Genomic DNA, 26,854 nt, shown 5'->3' with positions numbered 1-26,854 from the left:
AGCGCTGCATGCGACGCGCGGGGGCGGGGCGGCAGGTGGCTCCGCGCAGGTGCGGCCCGCGCACGGCCCCCGGCCGCAGTAGCAGCGCGCGGAGGCGCGGGCACGCCGCGGCGCGCGCCCGCCCGCCCGGCGCTCATGGAGCCGCCCTGGGAGATCGAGCTGGAGCTGCGGAGGCACATCGAGAGCTGCGCGTGCACCTGCGACCACATGGGCTACGGGAACTACATGGACTACCAGGTGGCGCCGGCCCACGCGTGCCTGTGCCGCGCGATCACGTCTCCGCACGCCCACGTACGTGCTCGCTCGCATGCTGTCGCGGCCCGCTAGGGGTCTGTTGTAGTGCCCACATGTCACCCATTGTGTTTGTACTCGTAGTGTTCACGTCATATAGTTGTTGTGTTGTTGTATGTACCGCGCACGTCGTTTTGTGTTCAGTGATATTAAACTAATTTTACCTAACATTCCAGACCTTTTTATATTATTTTCCTGCTTTCTTATGTAATATATGAAAATAAAATAATTAAAGTATGGCACAGTTAAAATATTTATCGTTATCTTACATTCCGGAATATCATAAAACTAAATTATAAAAGCTATTCAAGATAAAATTAATGATATAACCTCGTCGTTAACGGAACGCTTGTCAATTAAAATGAGAATTATATTTCAAATGCAATAAAAGTGTGCAGTTACAGAGATGTACAAATTCCTCACTAGGTTAAGGACTTGATGAATGAGTCATATTTCTCAACATCCCTTTACATATTCATTTGCTTGCGCAATGATAGAATAGTTCGTTTGTTTTGCTGTTTTAATGTTGTATTGAATTGATATTACCTAGACTGAGTTAACATTATAGATACCTAATTATTTTTTTACTTCAACTACACAATTGACTTGAAAACCTGTTTACAAGTTAATACATTTAAATAAATATTTAATGAAATGTTCAACATTGAGATACGAGTACTAAATTCCTTATTTGAGGTATTTAGAGCAACAGAACGGAATTAAATCGTGGCATATTACCCAATCAATTATTTTTTTACGCGTATATTTATTTGTTTATTTAATTCTTTATTTAAACTACCGCGTACCGCCAAACTTTGTCCGCGTGAAATTTAATTCACAATTCCGGGATTTTTTCGGAATAAAAAGTAGCGTACGATGCTCAATAACCTCTTCTACCTTCCAGTGAAAGTCCCATTAAAATTGGTCGAGCCGTTTCAGAGATTAGCTCGGACAAAAAGACAGACAGACAGATCTTTCTAAAAGTTTGCTTCTGTTGTATCTTGTAACTTTAAGTACATAAGAAATCATTGCAATTACAGACAGGCATTTCAAAATACTTAAACAAGCATTATTAGGACATCATTCACCAAATACGCCTTCGACTCATCATCGCCTAGAAAATACATCAAATCATAATAAATGTAATATATTAAAGATGTTAGAGTGTTTGATGTAACAGCCGGGCAGTAAAGAGTAAGAGGTCATATATGAAGGCATCAAAATAAACACAAACATAAAAATGGATACGTTCGTATGAGTAATACATCAACAATGCATATCTACTGCCTACCTATATATCATCTCATTCTAGGCTAGGACTCATTCCATGTAAGAGAGAAGATATGGAGCTTATACCCACCACGATGCCCCATTGCTGGTTGGCGGGTTGAGGATGTTAAAGTATTACAATTTCTCAGTGGCGGACTAAGCCCTTCGGGGGCCCGGCAGAGCTGAATAGGGCCCCCCGTTAAGATTTTTTTCTAGTTCTTTTTAACAGAACAGGGCCCCCTCGATTTGGAGGCCTCCGTCAGTCCCTCTCGGTCGGGTCGTGGACCTCCATAGCTTTCATGTTGTGTTTTTCGAATATCTTAATATAAATCTATATTTTTTACGTCGTAGATACTAAAGGGCAGCAGAGACGATAAATTGTTTACGGAAAATAAATATACATACACATAGTTATAAAAAATTAACGCTTATGAGGCCACAATTATTTTTTTTTATATTTTTACAACTTATCATGGAACATTTTGCGTCAAACGCAAAGTTATCTTGGGGGCCCGGACCAGGACCCGGGGCCTGGGTTGGATCGCCCTTTCCGCCCCCTGGTAGATCCGCTAGAGCATTTTCTTAACGATTATTATTAATATCTAGAGGCGTAGCTACCGGCGTATCAGCCGTATCAATTATACGGGGCCCCCTGACTATAGGACTACTTAGTTGTGTTAGCAAAAACTAGTAAAATGTAATCCACAATCTCACTTAATCTGGTACTTACCGTCAGTAGTGGTCACTTCAGAAATGACAAAAGTTGAAAAAAGCAATCACTTTTTTCCCGAGTTATGCGTGTGCCCAAAAATTGTAAACATCCTAGACAAATTAAGTCACTGTCATTTTAATTTAAGCAAGCATTTTCCTTACCCTTCATTAGGCCCCTCAACTACATCTGATACAGGGCAACCCCTCCAAGGCACGCTACGCCACTGCTAATATCAGATGCTAAATCCGATCTAATAATTACAAAGAAGTCCGATTTAACATAGGCGTCCACATATCCTTCGTAAGTATGGGACGCATCGCATTAAACGGATTTTAAAACGATATACCCCGCGCTACGAAACAAGTCCCGTAGACGCGGCGCTAACTCTTAATGGCGCTCATTATCATTTGGTAATGGCGGTCTTATTGTAATTTTTGTAAGGCGCTGTCAATTTTAGTCCAGGTTTTAGGTGCGGGACTTTTTTCGTGGCGCGGAGTCTTGATTTATGCGATCCGTACGATGCAGATCAGTGGACGCACTTGTATAACTTTCTATACAAAGAATACTACGGTCCGTTTGATGTGATGCAACCGATACGTACGACGATTTTTTGAAGGCCTCCGTGACGCAGTGGTATGCGCGGTGGATTTACAAGACGGAGGTCCTGGGTTCGATCCCCGGCTGGGCCGATTGCGGTTATCTATTGGTCCAGGTCTGACTGGTGAGAGGCTTTGGCCGTGGCTAGTTACCACCCTATCGGCAAAGACGTACTGATGCCGTGTAGAAACCGAAAGGTCCCATCTTAGATTGCATCATCACTTACCATCAAGTGAGATTGCAGTAAGGGCTAACTTGTAAAGAATAAAAAAAACGATACCACATTAGTTAACATTCTAAAATATTCATATGACTTTTTAATAAGAAGGCTAACATCAATTGAGCCTCTTTATTAAAAGGCTCTTAATCCTAATAGGCCGTTCTGAAAATTCTTAAAATGAAACGCTATCAAGGGATCCTTTGAGATAAAATATTCAGGAACCGTTAAATAAGACGACTCCCAAATCTGATGTGAACGTGAACCCAGTCAGATTCAAGAACAATACGATGAATTTATTATTCACTAGTCTTCGCATTTGGCGTCTCCCGTTCTGAGTTCGGGGTCAAGTTTAATATTGATTTTGCCGCTGATTTACATTTTGTTGATCATTCGTTACCCTGGCCCAATTTTGTACATTAAATGAGATAGAACAGGGCCACTAAATTAAATCCTACTAATATTATAAACGCGAAAGTTTGTATGGATGTTTGGATGTATAATTGAATGTTTGTTACTCTTTAACGAAGCGATTTGGCCGAAATTTGGAATGGAAATAGATTTTACTCTGGATTAACACATAGGCTACCCGAATATTTTTATCCCGAAAAATGGTTTCCCGAGATTTGCGAAAACTGATGATTTTGATGATATGAATGTTTGTTACTCTTTCACGCCTCGACTACTGAACCGAATTAGCTGAAATTTGGTATTGAAATATATTATAGCATGGATTAACACATAAGCTACTTTTTATTCTCACTTTGCATGTAGGGAAGGATCCTAAAAAAATATTTTCCAAGTGTTATCTTATGTTTACGGAGTTATCTTATTAACAGCTTTATCTAATTAATTGACAACGGAATTTCTATTTTCGTGATCCAAGTACGTTTTTTAAATTGTTCGACTTTATCTCTTTAAATTAAACCAACTGTGGTTTGTGTTGCATCATCATCATCATCATCATCATGTATCCATAAACAATGGAATAGTGGTGGACCACCCTTCATAGTTTTTAAAGTCCTATCTAACGATACACCACACTATGAGATAAACGAGTAAAAAAATTCAAGATTTTATTTTAAGACTTTGTTCACATTTTTAATGTACATACTCGTGCTAAACTATAGCTTTCTATAGTAGTAATAGTCTCTGTGCTAAACCGCGGACAGACGTGGACTACGGAACCCTAAAAAGTCATCTTAGAATTAAATAAAAGTAAGCGAAGAATTCGCCCGCTAAATAAAATACAGAGAAACCAATAACTAATCCATAACATGATGTATGAGGATTGTTGGAAAGAAAAACTTTCATAAATTCAATTTCATCATTTCAAACTACAATATTTTCTCCAAAGCAGTTAGCAAGTTTTGAGCAACGCAAACATAAGTTCTATTTTGTTGTTTATACTGACTAACCGATAACTGTTCATTTGTCGAAACACTTTTCTTTGCATGGCTGTTTTAGACAACTTTAGAATTCCTTCTACGATTTTGTTCGTATAATTGTTAAAAAATTAATTATTATATAAACACATGATTTTTTTCCTTTACTAGTTCTACTTCCACTTTGTTCGCGTGTAATTCTGTTTGCTTTGTACTTAAAGATGTTCCAAAATTTTATGGAGCCTAGGATCAGTCATTGTACCCTGGCGGAAATAAAATAAAATATTTTTTTTAACTATTTTTAAATATAAAACTTTATGAATTTACTTTATTACTTTCGAAATAATATTCACTCTCTCCCAAAAATGGAACACTAAAATATGGGTAATAATGGCGGATTGATGACGACGGACTGTCAATTGTCATTTCATAGTTTCTTTATGGGCGCCATCTTGATTTAACTCAAAAATTTGGGTTTTTATTTTATTTATTGCTTTTTATTTAGCTACATTTATTCACTTACTTATAAAAATCCTTGTATTTTTTAAATTTTGATGATATGGGGCACAAGAGTGGATCTGAAATGGACCATCTCCTTTATCACACTAATATTATGAGAGATGAAATCAGGCTAACTTGTTAGGAGGAGGATGAAAATCCACACCCCTTTCATTTTCTACACGACATCGTACCGGTCGCAATCGCTTGGTGGTACGTCTTTGTCGTTAGGGTGGTAACTAGCCACGGCCAATGCCTCCCAGACTGGACCAATTAAGGAAACCTCAATCAGCCCAGGGATTGAACCTCGGTCTTGTAAATCCACCACGCATACCACTGCGCCACTGAGGCCGTCAACAAATTACTTTTACTGTAAAGGTTTTTTGCAATGGCAATGGGTAGGGAAGGTAAGTTATAGATACATCATTGTCTACCAGCGCGATAAAAACTTTCACGGATAACAGTTAAATGAATCGAGTTTCTTCTTTGGAATAGAATGAACAGTGTAACTTTTTATCAGCATAACTTTGCTGATAAAAATTTCTACTGATTCTAAGATCAACAATACACTACTAATGCATTGTTCTAATTAGAAATGTTTTTATTAAATGAGTTTCAGTGTGTCAGCAGTGAAATTCTTGCAGTAATTCGCTGTACTTTTTATATAAATAAGATTACTATCTTAATTTGACGGCCTCCGTGGCTCAGTGAAATGCGCGGTGGATTTACAAAACGGAGGTCTTGGGTACGATCCCCGGCTGGGACTATTCATCATAACATCGTGAGGAATCCTCTAGGTGTGTGAAGTCTGCCAATCAGCATTGGGCCAGCGTGGTGGACTAAGGTTTATTCTCTCTCATTCTGAGAGAAGACTCGTGCTCAACAGTGATCCGAATATTATGAGTTCTTAATGATTGTTACTTTACTATAATAACAAATACAATTCGCTTCTTTCAAACCCCAAAACTACTCGTGGATCTCTTTTCTTTATGGACTATGTAAATGAAGTTAAGTTCATCGTCACCATTAAAAATACAGCTACTGATAGAAATAGTCTAAATTACTTGAAATCACGAAATATCAGGATTTATTAATCTCAAATTGTCATTTAACTTACGTCGCATAGCTAGAAGCGCTTCGCATCCTGTTTTCTGATTGATACGACTGGCTGAAGACTATGGGAGTGTGACGGCGTCTGTATTTCCTGATGTATTAATACTCGCTTAGGTACAGCTTACAGCAAGCCTACTTATTTAAACGTTGAATTATAGCTAAAAGAAATTTAACATCGTATATTTACAGGTGCCTACCTATTTAAACGTTGAATTATAGCTAAGAGAAATTTAACTTCGTATATTTACAGCTAGCCTACCTATTTAAATGTTGAATTATAGCTAAAAGAAATTTAACTTCGTATATTTACAGCTAACCTACCTATTTAAACGTTGAATTATAGCTAAAAGATATTTAACTTCGTATGTTTATAGCTAGCCTACCTATTTAAACGTTGAATTATAGCTAAAAGAAATTTAACTTCGTATATTTACAGCTAGCCTACCTATTTAAACGTTGAATTATAGCTAAGAGAAATTTTACTTCGTATATTTACAGCTAGCCTACCTATTTAAATGTTGAATTATAGCTAAAAGAAATTTAACATCATATATTTACAGCTAACCTACCTATTTAAACGTTGAATTATAGCTAAAAGAAATTTAACTTCGTATATTTACAGCTAGCCTACCTATTTAAATGTTGAGTTACAACTAAAAGAAATTTAAATTCGTATATTTTTAATCCCCACGCAAAGAGGGGTGTTATAAGTTTAACGTGTCTGTCTGTCAGTCTGTCTGTGATTTCAATTTATTTTATTTGTATGAAAGGTTTTTGTGCGAGTGTTCTTAGATATATTTGATGAAAATCGGTTGAGCCGAAAGAATGTCCGAATAAAAAAAAGAATAACCGAATGTCTGCAAATATACTTGACTTTTCCTTTGTAACCCACATTCTCGAAAAACAACCTCTGACTTCGAAGTTACAGAAGTACACGTCTTAATTCTTTAAAAAGAACATTTAATGTGTTTTGGAAAAGATAATCGCACAAAAGGGAAGTCAAGATTCCCTTAAGTTAAACAATATACAAAATAAAGACTGAACAAACTTCTAACAGTCGCTCGGTATTTGTTTGAAACAATAACAATTTGAAATACGAGTAGGTAAGTACTAAGTATTATTTTACAATTTGTAAAATAATAAATATTATTTTGTAGATGTTTGGAAAATTTAAATTGATTTTGCTTCCGTCATTTAATGGATTTTATTATTTTTTTTAATGTATTAGGATGTACTTTTAGATTGGGCCCATAGAAATTGCATCCATATTTTTAGCAGACTCAGAAGTGATTACAAAAATAAGAAAACTAATGTTGAACTAAGGTTATGATTCACAATATTTGTCAGGACAACTTAATTAACAAATCAAATTGTAACCAAAATAAGACCCTAGAATGGCAGAGAATGACCTTGAGTAAAGTCACGCACTTGTGAACGTTGTGTGTAGGGTTAAAGGCGCCTTTGACTGTTATTAACAAACACTCCTCTTTTCACTCTCCCCGCCTATCCCAAGTAACCCATAAAGAATTACACAACAAGAGATGTGAACGGCTCGAACGCTACGAGCACACTGAAGTCGTCCGTACCGCAAGTCGTTGCAAAGTAGTGTGCTTTTACGGTTAATAGAGCCGCTTCTTAATTTTGATTCCTGATGATGAAACTAAAAAGGGCCATAGGACTTGGCACCTCCTTCAAAGTGATCCATAGATAGAAAATATTATAAAGTTATTTTTTCCTTTTTAGTTTCGTCAGTACATTCATGTTTTGAAGTCGGTGGTAATATAAATTAAAAAAATAAATATTACCTACTACGATGTCTTTTGAATGTGGTATTTTAAAAATTGTAATGAAATCTACATATTAAAATTGGAAACACAGATGTAACAAGTGAAGTAAGCTTGTAAAAAAGAAACCTAAATACATAAAAAAAAATACAGCTTATTTATAGTTAAAGGCCTGTAGCAATATAATTACCTATTCAACTGTTGTTTTTCTCGGCGTAGGTAGCAAAACCTATTCTTTTTTAAATAATAACGCTATTATGCTAAACTACCTGCCTTCTAATGGGATTCTTAAGGGTCGTATCATAATAGCGGGCGATCCTTAAAAATATTATGGCGGGAAATGCGATTTCATTAAAAAAATCTACAGTACGTTAGTATAATGTAGTTTTCAGTCATAATGTAATCACACTAATATTTTAAAAGCGAAAGTTTGTGTGTAAGTGTGTATATGTTTTTTCCTTTTTTGCGCTGCGGCTACTGAAGCGATTTAGCTGAAATTTGGAATGGAAATAGATTTTACTCTGGATTAACACGTGGGCTACTTTTCATTCCGAAAAATTACATGATTCCCGCGGGATTTATGAAAAATTTAATTCCGTATTTCCGGGCATCCGCTAGTACCATAGTAAATGCATTTTTACTTGAACTTATTGTCACAGTAGATATAATAAGCAGTATAGTAACTCGGCCGTATTTTTGAAATAAATACCTACAGCCGCGCGGCACGTAAACATGTGATAGGGCTGCCCGCCTCCAGCATTTTAATTACATTTGCCAACTTTGTGTTTCCATTTAGTTTTGTGATTGTAAATACACTTTTTTTTAAATAGACAAATAAAATACTTTGTAAATTGTAGTAAAATAGGAAGTGATCAATAAAATGCGTGTTGTTTTTTGATTGGTAGATTTAAATAAGGCTGATACTGATCAATGATTGAAGGACCTTCATATATTTATTTTGGTGATGCCATCTAGATATTACCACCACACTAGGTGACCAAATAATAAAAAACCAGGTGCGTGTCGGACCACGCGCAGTGTAGGGTTCCGTAGATTATGTTAGCACTTTAATCCCTTATGTAATGCATAAAAATACCGATAACGATACCCCACACTATAGAATAAACGATAAAAAATTTATCCTGACTTGGCATGTAGGGAAGGAACCACAAAAAAAAATTGAGATTGACCGGGTTCGCTAGTTTACTAAAAAAATCTGGATAGGTATACTAGTATCAGCCGGCTCTTTACTCTTTTTATTCAAATACATTAAAGTATGAGCAACACAATGATGTTGTTAAATTCAAACAACTTCTTTACTTAACTTCTTTATGACATTAAAATACAGGTATACAAAACATACATGTCATAAGATTTAAATCTATGTATTACATAATAATCAAAGAAAACAACCTAAATGAAGAAGTTAATAAATAATTATTTAATAATATTAAATTACCGTTTTCGTCATTTACCTATTTACACAATTTTATTATTTAAGCATTTATTTATATATATATATATATATATATATATATATATATATTTAAATTATGCCTTTAGAATACAAAATATTAATCAAATTTTATAAAAATAATAGCCCACCAGTTGCGAGGCTTTTTTCCTATTCGTCATAATTAAAAATCCAATACACTGTGCGTTCGTCACCGCGGCACAGTCGCGACTGTCTTCACCCTACGATCACCCCACGTTCGGGGTGCGTAGGTATAGCTCGCGTTTCGACCTCTAGTATGAAGTCAACCTACTGGTTATACTGTGTTATTGTCATTTAATTTTAACTTATATAATTTTAATTTTATTAATTAAACATTTGTGTACCTATTAATAACCGTGATAGCTCAGTGAGTATTACCTCTGCCTCCGATTCCGAAGGGTGTGGGTTCGAATCCGGTCCGGGGCATGCACCTAAAACTTTTCAGTTGCGTGCATTTTAAGAAATTAAATATCACGTTTCTCAAACGATGAAGGAAAACATCGCGAGGAAACCAGATAATTTTCTCAATTCTCTGCGTGTGTGAAGTCTGCCAATCCGTATTGGGCCAGCGTGGTGGATTATAGGCCTAACCCTTTTCATTCTGAGAAGAGACTCGAGCTCAGCAGCCTACCTATTAATGGTGAAACATTGTTACCTAATACATAACAACATCTTTGTATAACTAAATTTATTGTTTCTTGCAAATAAATGATTCAGATTCTGATTCTGTAAAACATAACCGTTCTTGCAGTCGGTTAAAAATGAACCGAAGAGATTTACGTAAATATAACTATAACCCATTCACTCTATTTGTAGCCGATAGCATTATTTTTTCTACACATTTCATTGCGCGATGTCATAATAAAGAAAAACATCAGCCGAGCAAAATAAAAGCAGTATAAATTTCTATTCATATTGTGTGTCTTTGAATATGAAACATTATTATGATTTTTAATCTCGAGTTTAATAAATATAGGCCAAGAAGCTTTTTCGTATTGTATTTTACGCTGTAATTGTTGGGACTCGTGAATCGGAACATTGCGATGTCTTTTGATAAAAAAAAACTGGACAATTCCGAGTCGGTATCGCCCTCCGAGGGTTCTGTAGGTAGGTTCATCACACTAATATTTAGGCGAATGTTTGTTCCTCCTTTGCGCTGCGGCTACTGAAGCGATTTGGCTGTTTGAAATGGAAATAGATTTTACTATGGATTACCACATAAGGTTCTTTTCATTCCGGTTAAATCCAGGGTTGGTTCCCGCCGGATTTGTGAAAAACAGATTTTAACGCGGACGAAGTCGCGGGCGTCCGCTAGTTGTAAATAGTTCTGGAATCGAATTGCACAGTTTTTGCCGAGCTTTTCCCGAAATTCACTATCTGGGTACGGAAGAATAAAGTTGTATCTACGTTTGCGAAGGTCTGCGTCGACATTTGAGGATGAGACCGCAGTCAAGTTAGAGAAAAACACTTTGTGTCTAAAAATCTCAGATATCAATTAATAACTTTATTGTAACTTTTTTAATAATACCTGACTTACTTATTATCCACTTGGAATAACAGTAATAAAAAAATAACAGTATTATGGTTATCAAAATGGCATTAGGAAGTTAATTATGCTATAAGTACGAGTGGCTACATTACCTAATATTTTATGGATGCAAATGAAGAGGAATTATTTAAATAGCATGGTTTTAATATTGGAGGAGCGTATTTTATGCAATGACACGAGGGAAGGGTCAGAAACCGGGATAAGAATCGCATTTATTATTCTTTTTGTTACAGACGAAAATGTAGTTTACCAGCTTTAGGTATAACCCTAATAGATTTCCCATTGCTACTCAAGAGACATGCTATTTGAAAATTCTTCTTAGCAGCTTCTTATTTAAAACTTTTAACTTAACTTTGTATCTAGTTGTAAATTGTAGTGTTAGCATGCTTACACAATAAGTGAATAGTACCAAAATATTTCATTGATAGTTTCTTGTAACATTTTGTTATTGTAGCCACTGATATTTTATACTATAGATAGGGCACTAGCATTAAAACTGTGGCGAACAAATGTGCATAATTGTCTTAATTTCATTTAGTCACCTAATAATCAACGAAAGTTATTTCAACACATAAAACCTAAATATGGTCTACAATGTCGAGTAAGTGTGTTTATGAAGTGTTAAAACTAACTACCATCCTTTATATATTTATGTTAGTTAGTTTTAACACTTCCTAAACACAACTAATATTAAAAACGCGAAAGTTTGTATGGATGTTTGTTACTCTTTAACTTCGCTACTACTGAAGCGATTTGGCTGAAATTTAAAATGGAAATAAGTTTTACTCTAGCTTACATAGGCTACTTTTATCCCGGAAAAATCCATGGTTCCCGAGGGATTTGTGAAAAACTAAATTCCATGCGGACAAAGTCGCAGGCGTCCACTAGTAAATATATAATGTAACTAAACACAAAATTTTGCATGTGTGCGCTCAGTGAAGCGCTAAATTCGGACCACTTTTTGCGGTGATTTTATAGGCATGTTACTTGCATTTATCTAAAGTATAAAATAATCATTGATTGTATATATAAACAATTCCTATAACAAAACATATTGATTTATGTTATTCTGTCATTCACTTATCATCACTTTGTATAGTTTCCTGCATCATTTTGTTGTTGTAGTGTGCTATTTATAGAACAAAATATATCGATTCAGGTTATCTTTATCACATGCTTAAATACCGTATGCCTCATTATAGGGAGCTACCATCTAATTTTAAGGATGACCTACTTTAAAAATCGGTCACCTAAAAAACTTTACACATTTGTTTTTTACCTTTAAAAATGCAGCCTCTACGTCGTTATATACACCAAATTAATTATGTGGACGACACGTAGTACGTATCTACTTTGTACAACGAAAATATATTTTTTTCATTGCATTCTAGGTATATTAATTTTTCTAGTAGGTACCTTATACCGTTACTGAGTAAAATTTATTTATATATTCTAGGTATATATATTTATTGAACAAAACAAAAGCAATAACAAAGAAAACATAGAAAACAAGAATGTGCACAGGCGGTCTTATTGCTTATAGCAAAATCTACCAGACAACCGTTGGATAAAGGAATTTAAAGAATGTAATTAAAATGATATTAAAATTAAATTTTAATGTAATTGTAAGTTTTTTTGATTATTATCAATTAGCGGACAATCGTGTCCGTATTTCACGAGAATATCGGTGTAAACTTTTATTGCACTTCTTAATTTGTTAAAATATAGAATGGCTTTTTTAAAAGCTGGTTAGATATGTCAAGTGGTTTTTTTTTGTATCTATAAAAGAGCAATGAATTCTATCTACCATAAATTATTATTTTTTATATCTGGACTTTTGGTTTTGATAAAAGCTCCACTTAACTTTTCCTACACATCAAACGATTATAATCAAAATTCAAATTCAAATTCAAAATTAATTTATTTCATTTAGGCTTAGTTTACAAGCACTTTCAAAATGTCGGGTAATAATATTATGATATAATGGTGATAATAATTGCTCGAAAACTTACGAGGGTCGATTAAAGTTACGAGGGTTCCAAAGCGCCTTGGCCCGAGGACAGCCTACAATCAATCGTTATTTTAACAGCTAATTAACACTAAAGCTTGGGAACTTATTTTCTGAACCTTTCTCATGAATCACATATATATGTGAAAACCGCATGAAATTACGTTCTATATAGTTTTTGAAGATATCGTTAACAAACAGACAGGTGACAGACAGACACGCTCCGACGTGGGCGCAGGACTATGTTTTATAACAAATTAGGCGACGCCTCGCGGTTTCACCCGCGTAGTTCCCGTCCCCGTGGGTATACGGGGATAAAGTATAAATTATGACACTCATAGAAAACGTGGCTTTCTATCGGTAAAAGAATTTTCAAAATCGGTTCAATAGGTCCAGACCTACAAGCTCACAAATTTTACCTCTTGTATTAAGTATAGAATGTATTATAGAAACCGATTAGTACACCGAATCAACTAGTCAACTCAACGATTAAGGTGAAAGCTTTTTCTTTTAGGTGAATCTGTGATAAATTACAAGAGAGAAAAGAAACTGAGCATAAATTTGTAATGCAATTCAATCTCTTCAACATTCCGTACCACTCGTCCACTGTAGATCCCATTTGTTTTGTATTTTATTCTGATAGGATTAACCCTTTCTGTTTGCCTTCTGCTACTAAGTAGGTATGCATGTATTAAAGTGAATTTCTTACAAAGAATCCAATAAGACAATGTTGTATTTATAGTGTAGGTACAATAGACCCTCAATAGCTCGACGATAGAGCGGTCGGACTCATCAGAGGGGTGGCGGTTCGATCCCTGCCCTTTTGGACCCACACCTAATACAGTCTTTCCCGACTAGTTGGAGGGGAATAGAGATATTGGAATCTATACTTATAATAAATCTGTAGAGAGGTCAATTTTGTACATGAATTACATTTCCAAAATAACTATCAGGGGGTGATTAGTGATCGATACTGATGCCAAAAATGCAATCAGTAAAATTTTTGTTTGTCTGTCTGCCTGTCTGTCTGTATGTTCGTTATCGAAACAAGAATTACTCGACGGATTTTAACGAAACTAGGTGCAATTATTCTTAATACTCCTGGGCATTAAGAATAATTGTACCTATAGTAAACCTCCAAAGTAAACTTTTCATCACGCTACGATCAATATGAGCAGAGCAGTGAAGGGAAATGTTGGGAAAACGGGAGAAGTTACTCCATTTTTACAGCGATACTACTGTAAGGGCTGGATTAGGGAGGTCTAAGAGCGGACGAAGTCGCGGGCGTCCGCTAGTATTTATAATAAAACAGTCTATTTAAACAAAAAAAGTGTGTCAGCTCCGACGCACGAATGGAGTTTACTCTTTTCAATAGCAACGCCTGAAAAGTGAAAGGTGCGCAACCGAGGTGCAGCGCTGCGTGCGCGCCCGCCAACAGCGTGCACGTGCGTGCGGACGCGCTAGGCATGTGCACGCTATGGCGGCTACGTACGTATAGTATAGTCGCCTATACAGCATACCCTATGTACGTCTCAATACACTCACAGCTAAATTAGAAAGTTGCGCACTAAAGGTGCGCACCAAAAACGTGACACTTTTTCGTTAGTTCAGTTGGTTTTACCCCTCGGATTTTTCTCATACCGGGCGCCTTATATATAAAAATCGATTCTTAAGGAGTAAACTCCAATAAACTCCAAAAAAAAGAATAGGTGTATACATGTCAAAATATAGTAAAACCAATTTAAATGAATGTAAAATAATCCTTTTGAATGTGAAAAGATTATCAATAAAAAACTAGTATTTACATGCCTCGAAAAGATATAAAATTATTATTCAATAAAATTTCATAAAACAACCCAAGGGAAAACGGCATGAAAGTCCGTTAAATAGTATATATTTCAATAGGACAATATAAACACGGTGGAGGTTTTTCTTTTACAAAACGTAGGTATAAACAAAAAAGGGGATTGTTAAATATAATATATTTATCTGTGGAAAGTTTTAATTAAATAGTCTAAAGTTAAGCGAGTCAAACGCTAAATTGCGCTAATGTTCAAACCTAACTTAGACATTCGACGCATAAAGTATTCACAAACAGTGAGCAACTGGAGAATACTAAGTTGGGACATCTTCATTACGGAACTGCCAACTAAATGACAAGCTGGCATGACCTAGGTATTACGATAATATCTACACTGCTGTTATATCCAACTGCATCCACGTTCGAGTGTAATCAGGGCTGTAGCCAAGTCGCACGTCGATTCTCTGTCTACAATCGCAAACGCTTCGAAAATTCCTAAATGTATGGGAATGACATTTGCTATCGACAGGTCACGTGATCATGTTATCGGTCGCAACTGTTATTTTCGTATTTTTTTTTTCGAAGCGTTACCTAGCGTTTGTAGAAAGAGAATCTACAAGCCACATGGCTACAGAGGGCCTAGTGGCAGTTTGATACTGTGATGATCGCATTAACTTAAACGCGAATTTCTATGGAATTGAAACAGCGCCATCTAGTGGCACTACTGCATAACTGTTTCATTTCCGATTCCGGATGGTGTGAGTTCAAATCCGGTCCGGGACATGCACCGCCAACTTTTCAGTTGTGTGTATTTTAAGAAATTGAATATCACGTATCTCAAACAGTGAGCAAACCTGCATATCAGAGAATTTTCTTAATTCTCTGCGTGTGTGAAGTCTGCCAATCCGCTTTGGACCATATATTGGTTTAACTTGAGAGAATTCTGAGAGGCGACTAGAGCTCAGCAGTAAGCCGAATATGGCTTGATAATGGGATAGTGAAAATTCGAGAATTTATGTAGAATCTATGAAGGTAGCAGAAAGTTAAAAATCTCTTTAGCGAGCTAAACGCTAAGTGGCTAATATTGTACTGGAGACGGTGAATATATAAAATATTCACGAACAGTAAGCAGATAATAACTCGAAGCATCTTCATTACACAGTAGCTAACGAAATGACAAGGCTTACATGACCTATTAACGCAAACGACGCGCCAACCATTGCAGCAGCCTTAGATAATTACTTAAGCATGAGTACTTACTTACTGGTATTTGTAGGAAAAGATTGTGTACTAAAATATCTGCTGTGTACTAGTATAACGTCTTTGGTTTGAGAGTTACAATTCTATTAAGTCTAATGAAAATTCGTTTTTTTTTACGATATCTGTTTATAAGGAAAAGGTAATCAAATTGCTGAATACACAACTGGTAGCGGTTAGCATATTCTTCTACGAAAAAGGAAGTCAAGAGATGAAGATTAAGAAAAATATTGGTCATGAACACGGCCGAATTGTTGTATAGAATATAATAAATAAATATTTAATTCTTTCTTTTTTATAATTTTCATATTAAATGAAAATTATACAAAATTTGTCTACACAACATGTCATCAAATCATATAGATCATCAAAATATCATCATACGGAAAACAGGCAAAGATGCAAATTCATTTTCAGAAAGGGTGTTCAAAGTGTGTTTCCTCGCAAATGTGTTATTAAACATCGTTTGACATACGTGCGCTTTGATAATTACAGCCTCTGCTTCCTTACTATAGCTCTCGCCTACGGCTCGAGCTAGCAAGTTCGTCTCGACTGTAATTTTCAACTTACCGCACTTATATCATAACTAGCGGACGCCCGCAACTTCGTCCGCGTGGAATTTAATTTTTCACAAATCCCTCGGGAACCATGGATTTTTTCGGGATAAAAGTAGCCTATGTGTTTATCCAGGCTATATTATATCTCAATACCAAAAATATTAGCCATTTCGGTTCAGTAGTCGAGACGTGAAAGAGTAACAAACATTCATATCATCAAAAGCATCAGTTTTCGCAAATCTCGGGAAACCATGTATTTTTTCGGGATAAAAAGTAGACTGTTAATTCAGAGTAAAAACTATTTCCATTCCAAATTTCAGCCAAATCGTTTCAGTAGTAGCGGCGTCGAAGAGCAACAAACATCCACACGAACTTTCGCGTTTATAATATTAGTAGGATGTGATAGGATAGGATGTACTATTTTGTAACACAATTATTATTTGACATTTGACATACATAATATTTATTTTCTTAAATATATTATACGTACTCGTAATAATTATTTGGAATGAGCAATATAACAATCCATGCGGGCGAAGATTAAATATAATATTTTTATTGTAGTTTTTTGGTTGCTTTGTTCACTTTGTAAAGAACTTTGAATGCCTTTGGATGCCTCAAGTTTATTTCAACATAAAACTGATAAAATTTGAAAACTGCTGTAAATATTATGGGGTGCCGGAAACGCCTTTGTTTCGTAAAGAGCTTTTTCGGCAGTAGGTAAGGGGTCTTAACGACTGGTTGGAATACTTCACAAGCTATTAACTTTTGGTTCACCCCGAATTAAGAATTTGCAATGTAAGATAAAGTTTTACCTTGTAAGCATAATATTTTATTTTTCAATTCAATTTGGAATAAAATGAAAAAAAGCATTCTATCATTGCTTTCCTAAATATTGCTATTATAAACGGTTTTTACGAAAACCTTCTACTTTATTCGCTACAAGTTAGCCCTTAACTACAATCTCACCTGATGGTAAGTGATGATGAAATCTAGGAAGCGGGCTAACTTGTAGGAGAAGGATGAAATCCACACTCCTTTCGGTTTCGACTTCGTTCGTCGACATCACAACGACGACACCACGACGACACCACACATTACTGGTATGTGTGGTGTATTTACAAGTCACGGAGGACGTCGAAAGTAGAGAATTAGTGAATAATGCTGCATTTATTATTTTATTCTGATGAACAAATTAACCATAAAAAAAAAACATTAACAAGAAAACACCACGTTTTTAGTAGTATGCTTATGATAGTAGTAAATCGTTTTCAATTACGCGTAGCATTCATTAAGGTCCGTTCGGTTGATGAGGCATCCAGGTCTGTTGTGTGAAGGAGCGGTGCGGAAGGATGGCTGGCTGCAAGGTAACAATGAGGGCGTAGTTTCACGCAACATTATGCCGCCGGGGCAGGCAGCCGTGGCCCGGTGTCTAGCTTAGGGCGATACCCCATTAGAACGTTGGGTTACGTTGCGACGACGCTACATCGTTTTCCAACTAGCCACGCCGAGACACCACGCAGTTGTGCCCGCATAGTTTTCGTTGCCATTAGAACTAGGGAATAAAATGTAGCCTATAACACTCACAAATAACGTGGCTTTCTAATGGTAAAAGAATTTTCAAAATCGGTTGTTTAAATCCAGAGATTACCCCTACTTATCACAAACTTTTCGCCTTTTATAGATAAAGATGACATACCACAATAAAAACTCAGCGGAAATTTTGAATGGAGAATTTTGGTTTTAAAATAGTTGTAGAAACCAATTATTGAGATAAACAAAAAAGAGACTAAAATGTTTTTCTATTCAACCATTTTTCGTTCGATTACCCAGGATCGAACTCAGGATTATTATAAAATACCTTGATTATACATATACCACTAGTCTATGGACTATGTAGAACTTAGTTGAAATTAATGTACGCTTACTGTCTGTCTCTAATAATAATTCAGAACATTTTTCTAGCTATAATACCCTCTAAATTATTTCCACAACCAAAACAATATGCATAATTTCCTATGTCCAAAAGTTATTCTACTGAAGTTTCGGCCCCTTGGTTGAGACTGACAGGGTGTGTGTGTCCTCTTGCAATTCGACGTCGTGCGTCAACGCAATGCAGGTATACATTTCGTTGATCCGTTGCGACGACGCAACACAATACACTAAAGAGGCATAGCTCTTACACTGAATCGATGCAGCCTGCCCGCTCCTCGCTTGTGTTTTCAAAACTTTCCCGTTGGCCTGCTTTCCCCGCAACGAGCCTCCAAGTTTTGCGCGTAAATATTACTTATCTTAATTCTCCAAGGCGACATACATTCTGCTACCCACTTTGCATTAGTTTAGTGTAAAAAAAAGCTCTTTCGCAGCTGCCAAAGCCAATGTTCAGTTGTTGGAACTAAGTGAAAAGTTTTCGCTGTTTTATAAATATTAAGTTCGTGTTACAACATGCGGTTACGTATTTTTAAGGTACGAGTGTCCCTTATTCCCTCTGTGTGATCAATTAATGGAAAATGTATTTGTTTATTAATATTGCTGAGAATACACAGATTTACAAATGTATTCAGCCATTTCTGGCGGTACAACAATTCATGAAGAGAAGAGTAAAATAACATAACAAATAGGTACAATATCAATTAATTAAATGAAATTTAATTTGTGTAGTATAAAAAGAATCAAATGACATGGTGTTTGTGGTCGTACTCCGAAACGGCTCGATCGATTTTAATGATTTTTTTGTTTAATTATTTGATAGTTAAGAGAATGAGTCGTAAAGTATGACAGAATAACATTTGGTCAGCTAGTTAACTAATGTTTAACTTTATTTGACTATCACAGCCAGCAACTTCGTTCGCGAATAAAAATGTTTTTTACTAAATCCTCTGTCTCTATCCTCTGTACGAGTACGTCTGTCTGTCGGTCTGTTACTTTTTCACGGCTAAGCCACTGAACCAATTTATATGAAATTTTTTATAGAGATAAATTAGACCTTGTAGCAGAACATAGGCTACATTTTATTCCGAAAACCTCTCTCACAGTGTTGATATAAAACAGAATCTCACGTAAACAAAAAGCAAGTAATGTTGCTATAGGCAGCCTCAATAGCTCAAAGATAAGAGTGGTCGGACTCATCACCGAGGGATGGTGGTTCGATCCCCGACCCGTTGATCTATTGTCGTACCCACTCCTAATACAGTCTTTGCCGACTAGTTGGAGGGGAATGAAAATATTTGTCACTTTTGAAAAAAAAGATAAAGCAAATATTCTTTTAAAGTTATACGTCTTAGTATAGACGTAGTAGTATAAATAATATTATAAAGAAATAAAGTTTGTGAATCGATTTTAAAAATTCTTTTACCAATTGAAAGCCACTTGTTTGCCAGTGTCGTAGGCTAATGTTTCATCCCCATATTTCCATTGCAACGAGAACTACGCGGCTGAAACCGCGGAGCGTCTTCTAGTCAGAGATAAGAGTATTGAGATGATGATGTTACGTCAGTAACAGAACTCATCAAGTCCAAGCAATTATTGCAAAGGTAATTACAACGGACAAGACCGTAGTCATCAAAGGAAACCGCGCACAGAAACTTCTTTCTGTTTACATAGACATTTATTAAGAGAGGCATTCAAGCGAATAGTTCTCGACGTTTACGGGAAAACGTGAAATAACTTAGGTAATGAACCAAGTAAATGTTACACTTAGTTCCTGCGGCTTAGGATGCGGTGTAAATCGTATTAAAGTAATGTGAATTGCTTGTCTTTCATGAAACTTATGGATCGTTGGAAATGTTTGGAAAATGGAGTGCACACTTCATGTTTATTTTTTTTTCTGTTGTAAAGTTGGAAAAGTGCACACGTCATGTTTATTTTTTTTTCTGTTGTAAAGTTTTCAAGTTTAATTTGGTACTTCATAAGATTACGATCTAGCCTCCTTGTGTGACTAATTAGTAATTTACTTTAACCTAAAGTAATATATTATTATTATACTACTAAGATAATATCCAATAGCTTAATCTTGTTTACCATGTTTATTTTAGTATCAAAGAATATTACTGAAATTATTTATATAGTTCTTTTCGTAATCGGTCGGTATCAACCCATATTCGGCTCACTGCAGAGGTCGAGCCTCCTCTCAGAGTGAGAGGGGTTAGGTACACCACGCTAGCCCAATGCGGATTGACAGACTTCACACACGTAGAGAATTAAGAAAATATTCTGATGTGCAGGTTTCCTCACGATGTTTTCCTTCACCGTTTGAGACACGTGATATTTAATTTCTTAAAATGCACACAACTGAAAAGTTGGAGGTCCCATGCCCCGGACCGGATTCGAACCCACACCCCCCAGAATCGGAGGCAGAGGACTTATTCACATGATTCGTAATCATATAGGTACAATCGTGAAAAAAATCAAGTCTTTCAGCCGTTATCGGCGCACGGACGTCCAAGACAGAGCTATTTTAAACAGTTTTTTTTAACATAAAATGCATTTTTAACACTTTTTAATGCTGTATTTTTTTATAATGTGTGATAAGACATTATTTTTAAAGTGCAATAAATAAGTATATAAAGACTTTTTCAGATCGAAAAATCACTTGTTTTGCGTGAAGTGAGAGTACAAATATAATAATATTTAATATAATAATACAAATTCAAATTCGCATTTAAGTAATAATAATATTTTATTATTATTATAAATATTTTGAACTCATTTCTCTTAATTTTTTTCTTGTAAAACTAGGCTGTTGAAAAACAAAGGCTACTTTAGTCGTTAAAATATAAATGGAAGGAGATGAAATAAGATGAAATAGGGGTTGTAGTCCTTAATTTAATTTTTAAAAGGCATGGAACTCTACGCGCTTCTACAAAGTTTTGCTATAACAAATACAAATAGATACCTACAGGTACACAGGTTTACAACTAATTACAGTAAAGAGAAAAAGTGTAAAAGGAGTTATTGGTAAAAATATTGGAATTTACCTGATGTGAAGTGAATACCCGAAGTTATTGGCAATATTTGCGGTGGCTGCAAGGCGAAAGTTAAATATTGAATTTTTCGTATACAATTTGCATTGTAATTGAATTATTCGATTTTTGCTGTTTTATTTGTAAAAATCAATTGGTTCCCGCGTTTACGTTTATGAATTTAAATTGGTTTACAATTTTTATTAATTTTATTAGGAACTGCTTTTACCAACAGTAGTAGATACCTACTAGAAATTAAGCTCATGAGCCAGACAAATCATTAAATTATTGTTTATGTAGGCACATAAAATTGAAGTGATTTCAAATTATAAATTAATAGTGTTTTCTCAAGTGCTTATAGTTATTTTCCAGATACTATAACATAAAAAAATCTTTTTTTAATTTCTGTCTGTCTGTTTGGACAGGCTTTTGTTTTTTATTCTCTACAAGTTAGGCCTTGACTACAATCTCACCTGATGGTAAGGGATGATGCAATCTAAGATGGAAGCAGGCTAACTTGTTAGGAGTAGGAGGAAATCCACACGATAAATCGCTTGGTGGTACGTCTTTGTCGGTAGGGTGGTAACTAGCCACGGCTGAAGCCTCCCACCAGCCAAATGGATGGATCTGGAGCCTGGATCATCCGTTTTTAATAGAATTTGAATGGGACTTTGGGAGGTCTAAGGGCAAACGAAACGCGGGCGTCCGGTGACAGTCGTCTGTATGACGTTTATAATACGCACTATTATCGTGAATCGCGGCAAACTTTCAAGAGTGAAACGAACTGTCACCCGCACCATCCTACGTAAAACGAGTGGTGACTAAATAAAAAGAAAAACGGATCAAACGAAACAAAAGTCGTAACCCTCAAAGGTTGTGTAAAAAAAAAGTAAAAATAAAATCACCGTTATTGTTCCAAAAACAATAAACATGATGAAATTTGCTTAGTGAGCACTCGGTCAAAGTGAAATCCCGGGCAGCCGTGGTGTGCCAGCTCGCTGTAAATGGGTCACCCTCCTCCAGCCTCGCAGGCTATTCAGGGCCCAGTAGCCGGGGCCTGTGTGCCCCTTGCATAATTGAACACGCGGCGAATTATTGTCATGGCCCTTTGCCTATACGGTAAACATATCGCAGCTGCTACCGGGAAATGACAATACATAGAAACATACTATAAGGATGATTACAGACTAGCGTATTTTTTGCGCGTATACGATCGTTTCAGCACACGCGCTTTTTTTTTTTTATTGTTTACAAGTTAGCCCTTGACTACAATCTCACCTGATGGTAAGTGATGATGTAGTCTTAGATGGAAGCGGGCTAACTTGTAAGGAGGAGGATGGAGGAAATCCACACCCCTTTCAGTTTCTACACGGCATCGTACCGGAACGTTAAATCGCTTGGCGGTACGTCTTTACCGGTAGGGTGGTAACTAGCCACGGCCGAAGCCTCCCACCAGCCAGACCTGGACCAATTAAGAAAATCTCAGTCTGCCCAGCCGGGTATCGAACCCAGGACCTCCGTTTTGTAAATCCACCGCGCATACCACTGCGCCACGGAGGCCGTCAAACTTACACGCGCGCTACATTACACGCTTCAAAAATACAGACTTGCATATTTCGGCGTGCTCACTCATACCGGTGGTATCGTGTCAGTGTCAACATAAAGCCGGATTTATATTTGTCTGACGTGTCATGTTGTGACGCATCAGAACAGAATCGGTATTATACATTTTGTATGCGGAACATCAGAAGCCATCACGACATGTCACACCACATAATTGTAAACGTTGCCATATACAATGTATGATACTGATGCGACACGACACGATACATCAGACAAATATAAATCCGGCTTTACATATACGAGCTTAGAAGCGCGTCAACGCTTGTACGAGTTGAGAGTGTGCCAAAGGGTGCGTCTTTACGCGCCTACATGCGCTTCCAATACGCTCGTACGCGCGTATAAAACGCTAGTCTGAAACCGCTCTAACGGGACGCGTAACACCGACAGGGACTGTATAATCACCTTGTCTTAGGACTTGTGACCTTGGGTGTAGGTTTAAAGGATTCTTTTTAGAATGCAATAACACTCACCTCTGCCGACATCTTCTCCATACCTAAACTAAACAATTTACAATTAATTGCACTACAAAACATTATTGCACAAAATCACTAACACGACAAAACAGCGTGACGGTAAGAACACAAAGAAAATTATCAAATACATTACAAACATCGATCTACTACAAAACATAATTGCACAAAATCACTAAAACGACAAAACAACGTAACTACCTTTACTGTGACGTAACTGTTTGACGGCCTCCGTGGCGCAGTGGTACGCGCGGTGGATTTACAAGACGGAGGTCCTGGGTTCGATCCCCGGCTGGGCACATTGAGATTTTCTTTATTTGTCCAGGTCTGGGTGATGGGAGGCTTCGGCCGTGGCTAGTTACCACCTTACCGACAAAGACGTACCGACAAGCGATTTAGCGTTCCGGTACGATGCCGTGTAGAAACCGAAAGGGGTGTGGATTTTCATCCTCCTCCTAACAAGTTAGCCCACTTACATCTTAGACTGCATCAAAAAAAAACTGTAAAAATGATGCCGAACAAAGGACAAAAAGTCACCAATACCACAGAAAACATATGTACACAATACCCTCTTATTCATACTATCACCACAGTAAATACTGTCATAAATATATACAAATACCTTCTTTTTATAATAATATAACTGTGAATGTTAACAATACCCGTACTCGAGGATCTCGAAACAATACATAATATTTGACAGTACATAACTAGAACAACACCTATCACAGAAATTCATTTTCACATTTTTAATATAAACAACGGATTTTTAATTTTACGGTAGTTAAATCCGTTCGATGCGATCTGTACGATGCGGATCTGTGGACGCACTTGTATGACTTTCTATACAAAGAATAGGTACTACAATCCATTGCGATGCGTCCGATACGTTCGATGCGGATCTGTGGGCGCCCATCATATCGCTGCTTAAAAACAAAAGAGCCACAAATCAAAATTTTCCAAAATCACTTTTATTTCAAAAATGGGGTTTAATTGCCTATTATTTTCATATAACGCGAAGACATTCGTCAAAATCGGCTTAGAAATCACAAAGTTACGCATACGCCCTTTCAGTATTTTCACACTTTGGCAACTAAGTTCAGAGCAAAACGGCCATTTTTTTAGTTACGCCCCAAAAGTCGGTGCAAACGCTCGTCAGTTTTTAACTAAAGGGCCACATCGCAAAATTGTGATTGAATATTATGTGTAGACCGACAAAGACGTACCGCCAAGCGATTTAGCGTTCCGGTACGATGTCTTGTAGAAACCGAAAGGGGTATGGATATTCATCCTCCTCCTAACATGTAAGCCCGCTTCCATCTTAGACTCCATCAGCACTTACCATCAGGTGTGATTGTAGTCAAGGGCTAACTTGTCTATACTAATATTATATAGAGGAAAACTTTGTTTGTATGTTTATTTGTTTGATTGTAATGAATAGACTAAAAAACTACTGGACCGATTATAAAAATTCTTTCCCCATTTGAAAGCTACATTATCCACAAGTAACATAGGCTAAATTTTATTTTGGAAAAAATAGGGTTCCGTAAGATATTTGGTTTTTTCGGACACAAGGTGTAAAAAATCAACCAGAAAAGTAGGGTAGGGGTAGGTAGGAGTAGGGTGGGGGTAGGATAGGGGAAGTTGAAAGTTTACATAGAGTTTCAAGCGGACGAAGGCGTTGGCGTCGGCTAGTAAAGAATAAAAAAAAAAAAAAGTAGATCCAAAGTTAGTGAATAGGCCAGCTGGAAGAACGAGACAACGAGCATATCGCGTACAGGGTTATTTTTTAGACTGTCAATTGTCAGTGGTGTAGCTCCGAGAGGGTTCAATAGGTACGGAACAGTCCGCCAAAAGCGGCACAACTGTGGACTAAGAGCCTACAATAGCCAGATACACCTCGGTTTATGAAGGCTGAAAGTTTGTCACCCATTTGACGTAAGTACTCGTTAGTACGATAACTAATTATGGAGTTTGGACTTTGGTGGCTTAGAAAGGGAGCAGGTTTCAAGAGTTTAGACTTTCAACCATTTTTTCTTTATAGGAAAATTTCTTGGTTTTTTTCCTCGGTATATTATTATGAGCGTTGGCTGAGTTTGTTGTGGGCTCTTCTCGAAACAAGGCGCGTTTGAAATCCTCGTAACTGTAATTTATTGTTTCAATTTTACTTAAAACCATTATAATATCATATAATTTGACGTTTCAAAAATTGCAAACTAAGCGCAATTGAAAAAAATGAATTTTGAATTTTATGTCACTAGTCACCAGTCACTTGCTTTCGGAAACACTGATAAAGGTTGAAACTTCAAGGGTGTCTAGTAAAAAGTTGTCTGTCACTGCTGAGCTCGAGTCTCCTCTCAGAATGAGAGGGGTTAGGCCAACACCACCACGCTGGCCCAATGCGAATTGGCAGACTTCACACACGCAGAGAATTAAGAAAATTCTCTGGTATGCAGGTTTCCTCACGATGTTTTTCCTTCACCGTTTGAGTCACGCAATATTTTTTTTCTCAAAATGCACACAACGTAAAAGTTGGAGGTACATGCCCCGGACCAGATTCGAACCCACACCTTCCGGAATCGGAGGCAGAGGTCATATCCACTGAGCTATCATCAAAATCACCATGGTCCAAACTCCATAATTAGCTACTTTACTTACCTATGGTAGGAGCATGGGCTTACCTACGCACTTACACTTCCTGAATTTTTTGTGGGCTCTTCTCGGACCAAGGTGCGTTTTTATCCTTCGTAACTCAATTTGAAGTTTTCAACTTAACTTATCACCATATATATAATCAAATCATTAGCAGACATCGCGTGGTACCCGTTTCGGGGATAAAATATAGCCTACAGCACTTGGGGATAGTGTAGCTTCCCACAGAACAGAAAAAGAATTTTTCAAATCGGTTTAGTAGTTTCAGTGCCTATTCAATGCAAAGTTACTTTCTATACTAATATTATAAAGAGGAAAGATTTGATTGTTTGTTTGATTGTATGTTTGGATGTTAGTTACTCTTTAACGCCGCAACTACTAAACCGATTTGGCTGAAATTTGGAATGGAAGTAGATTTTACTCTGGATTAACACTAAGGCTAGTTTTCATCCCGGAAAAATGCACTATTCCCAAGGGATTTGTTTAAAACAAAATTCCACGCGGACGTAGTAGTGGGCGTCCGCTAGTACTTCATTTTTTATTTTATTTTATTTATTTGGGATGGAAAACAGTTGTGTACAATAATATATATTACAAAACTTAAAGTAAATTTAA

The 26,854-nt window shown here is 36.6% G+C and overlaps 1 protein-coding gene across 1 annotated transcript in view; it reads left to right on the top strand.

Moving 5' to 3' along the window:
* Window positions 1-45: 45 nt before the first annotated feature.
* Window positions 46-26,854, top strand: part of LOC112043171 (dipeptidase 1-like) — a 30,482-nt gene continuing 3,673 nt past the window's right edge. The window contains exon 1 of the mRNA XM_024078473.2: window positions 46-291. Within this exon, the coding sequence (XP_023934241.2) occupies window positions 136-291 (156 nt within the window). The 5' untranslated portion in view covers window positions 46-135. The remainder of the gene's footprint in view (window positions 292-26,854) is intronic.

Source organism: Bicyclus anynana, chromosome 15 (assembly GCF_947172395.1).
Source record: "Bicyclus anynana chromosome 15, ilBicAnyn1.1, whole genome shotgun sequence".
In the NCBI taxonomy this organism is placed as follows: Eukaryota; Metazoa; Arthropoda; class Insecta; order Lepidoptera; family Nymphalidae; genus Bicyclus; species Bicyclus anynana.
Note: the sequence above shows the minus strand (reverse complement) of the source record. Positions and strands in the feature narration are given on the sequence as shown.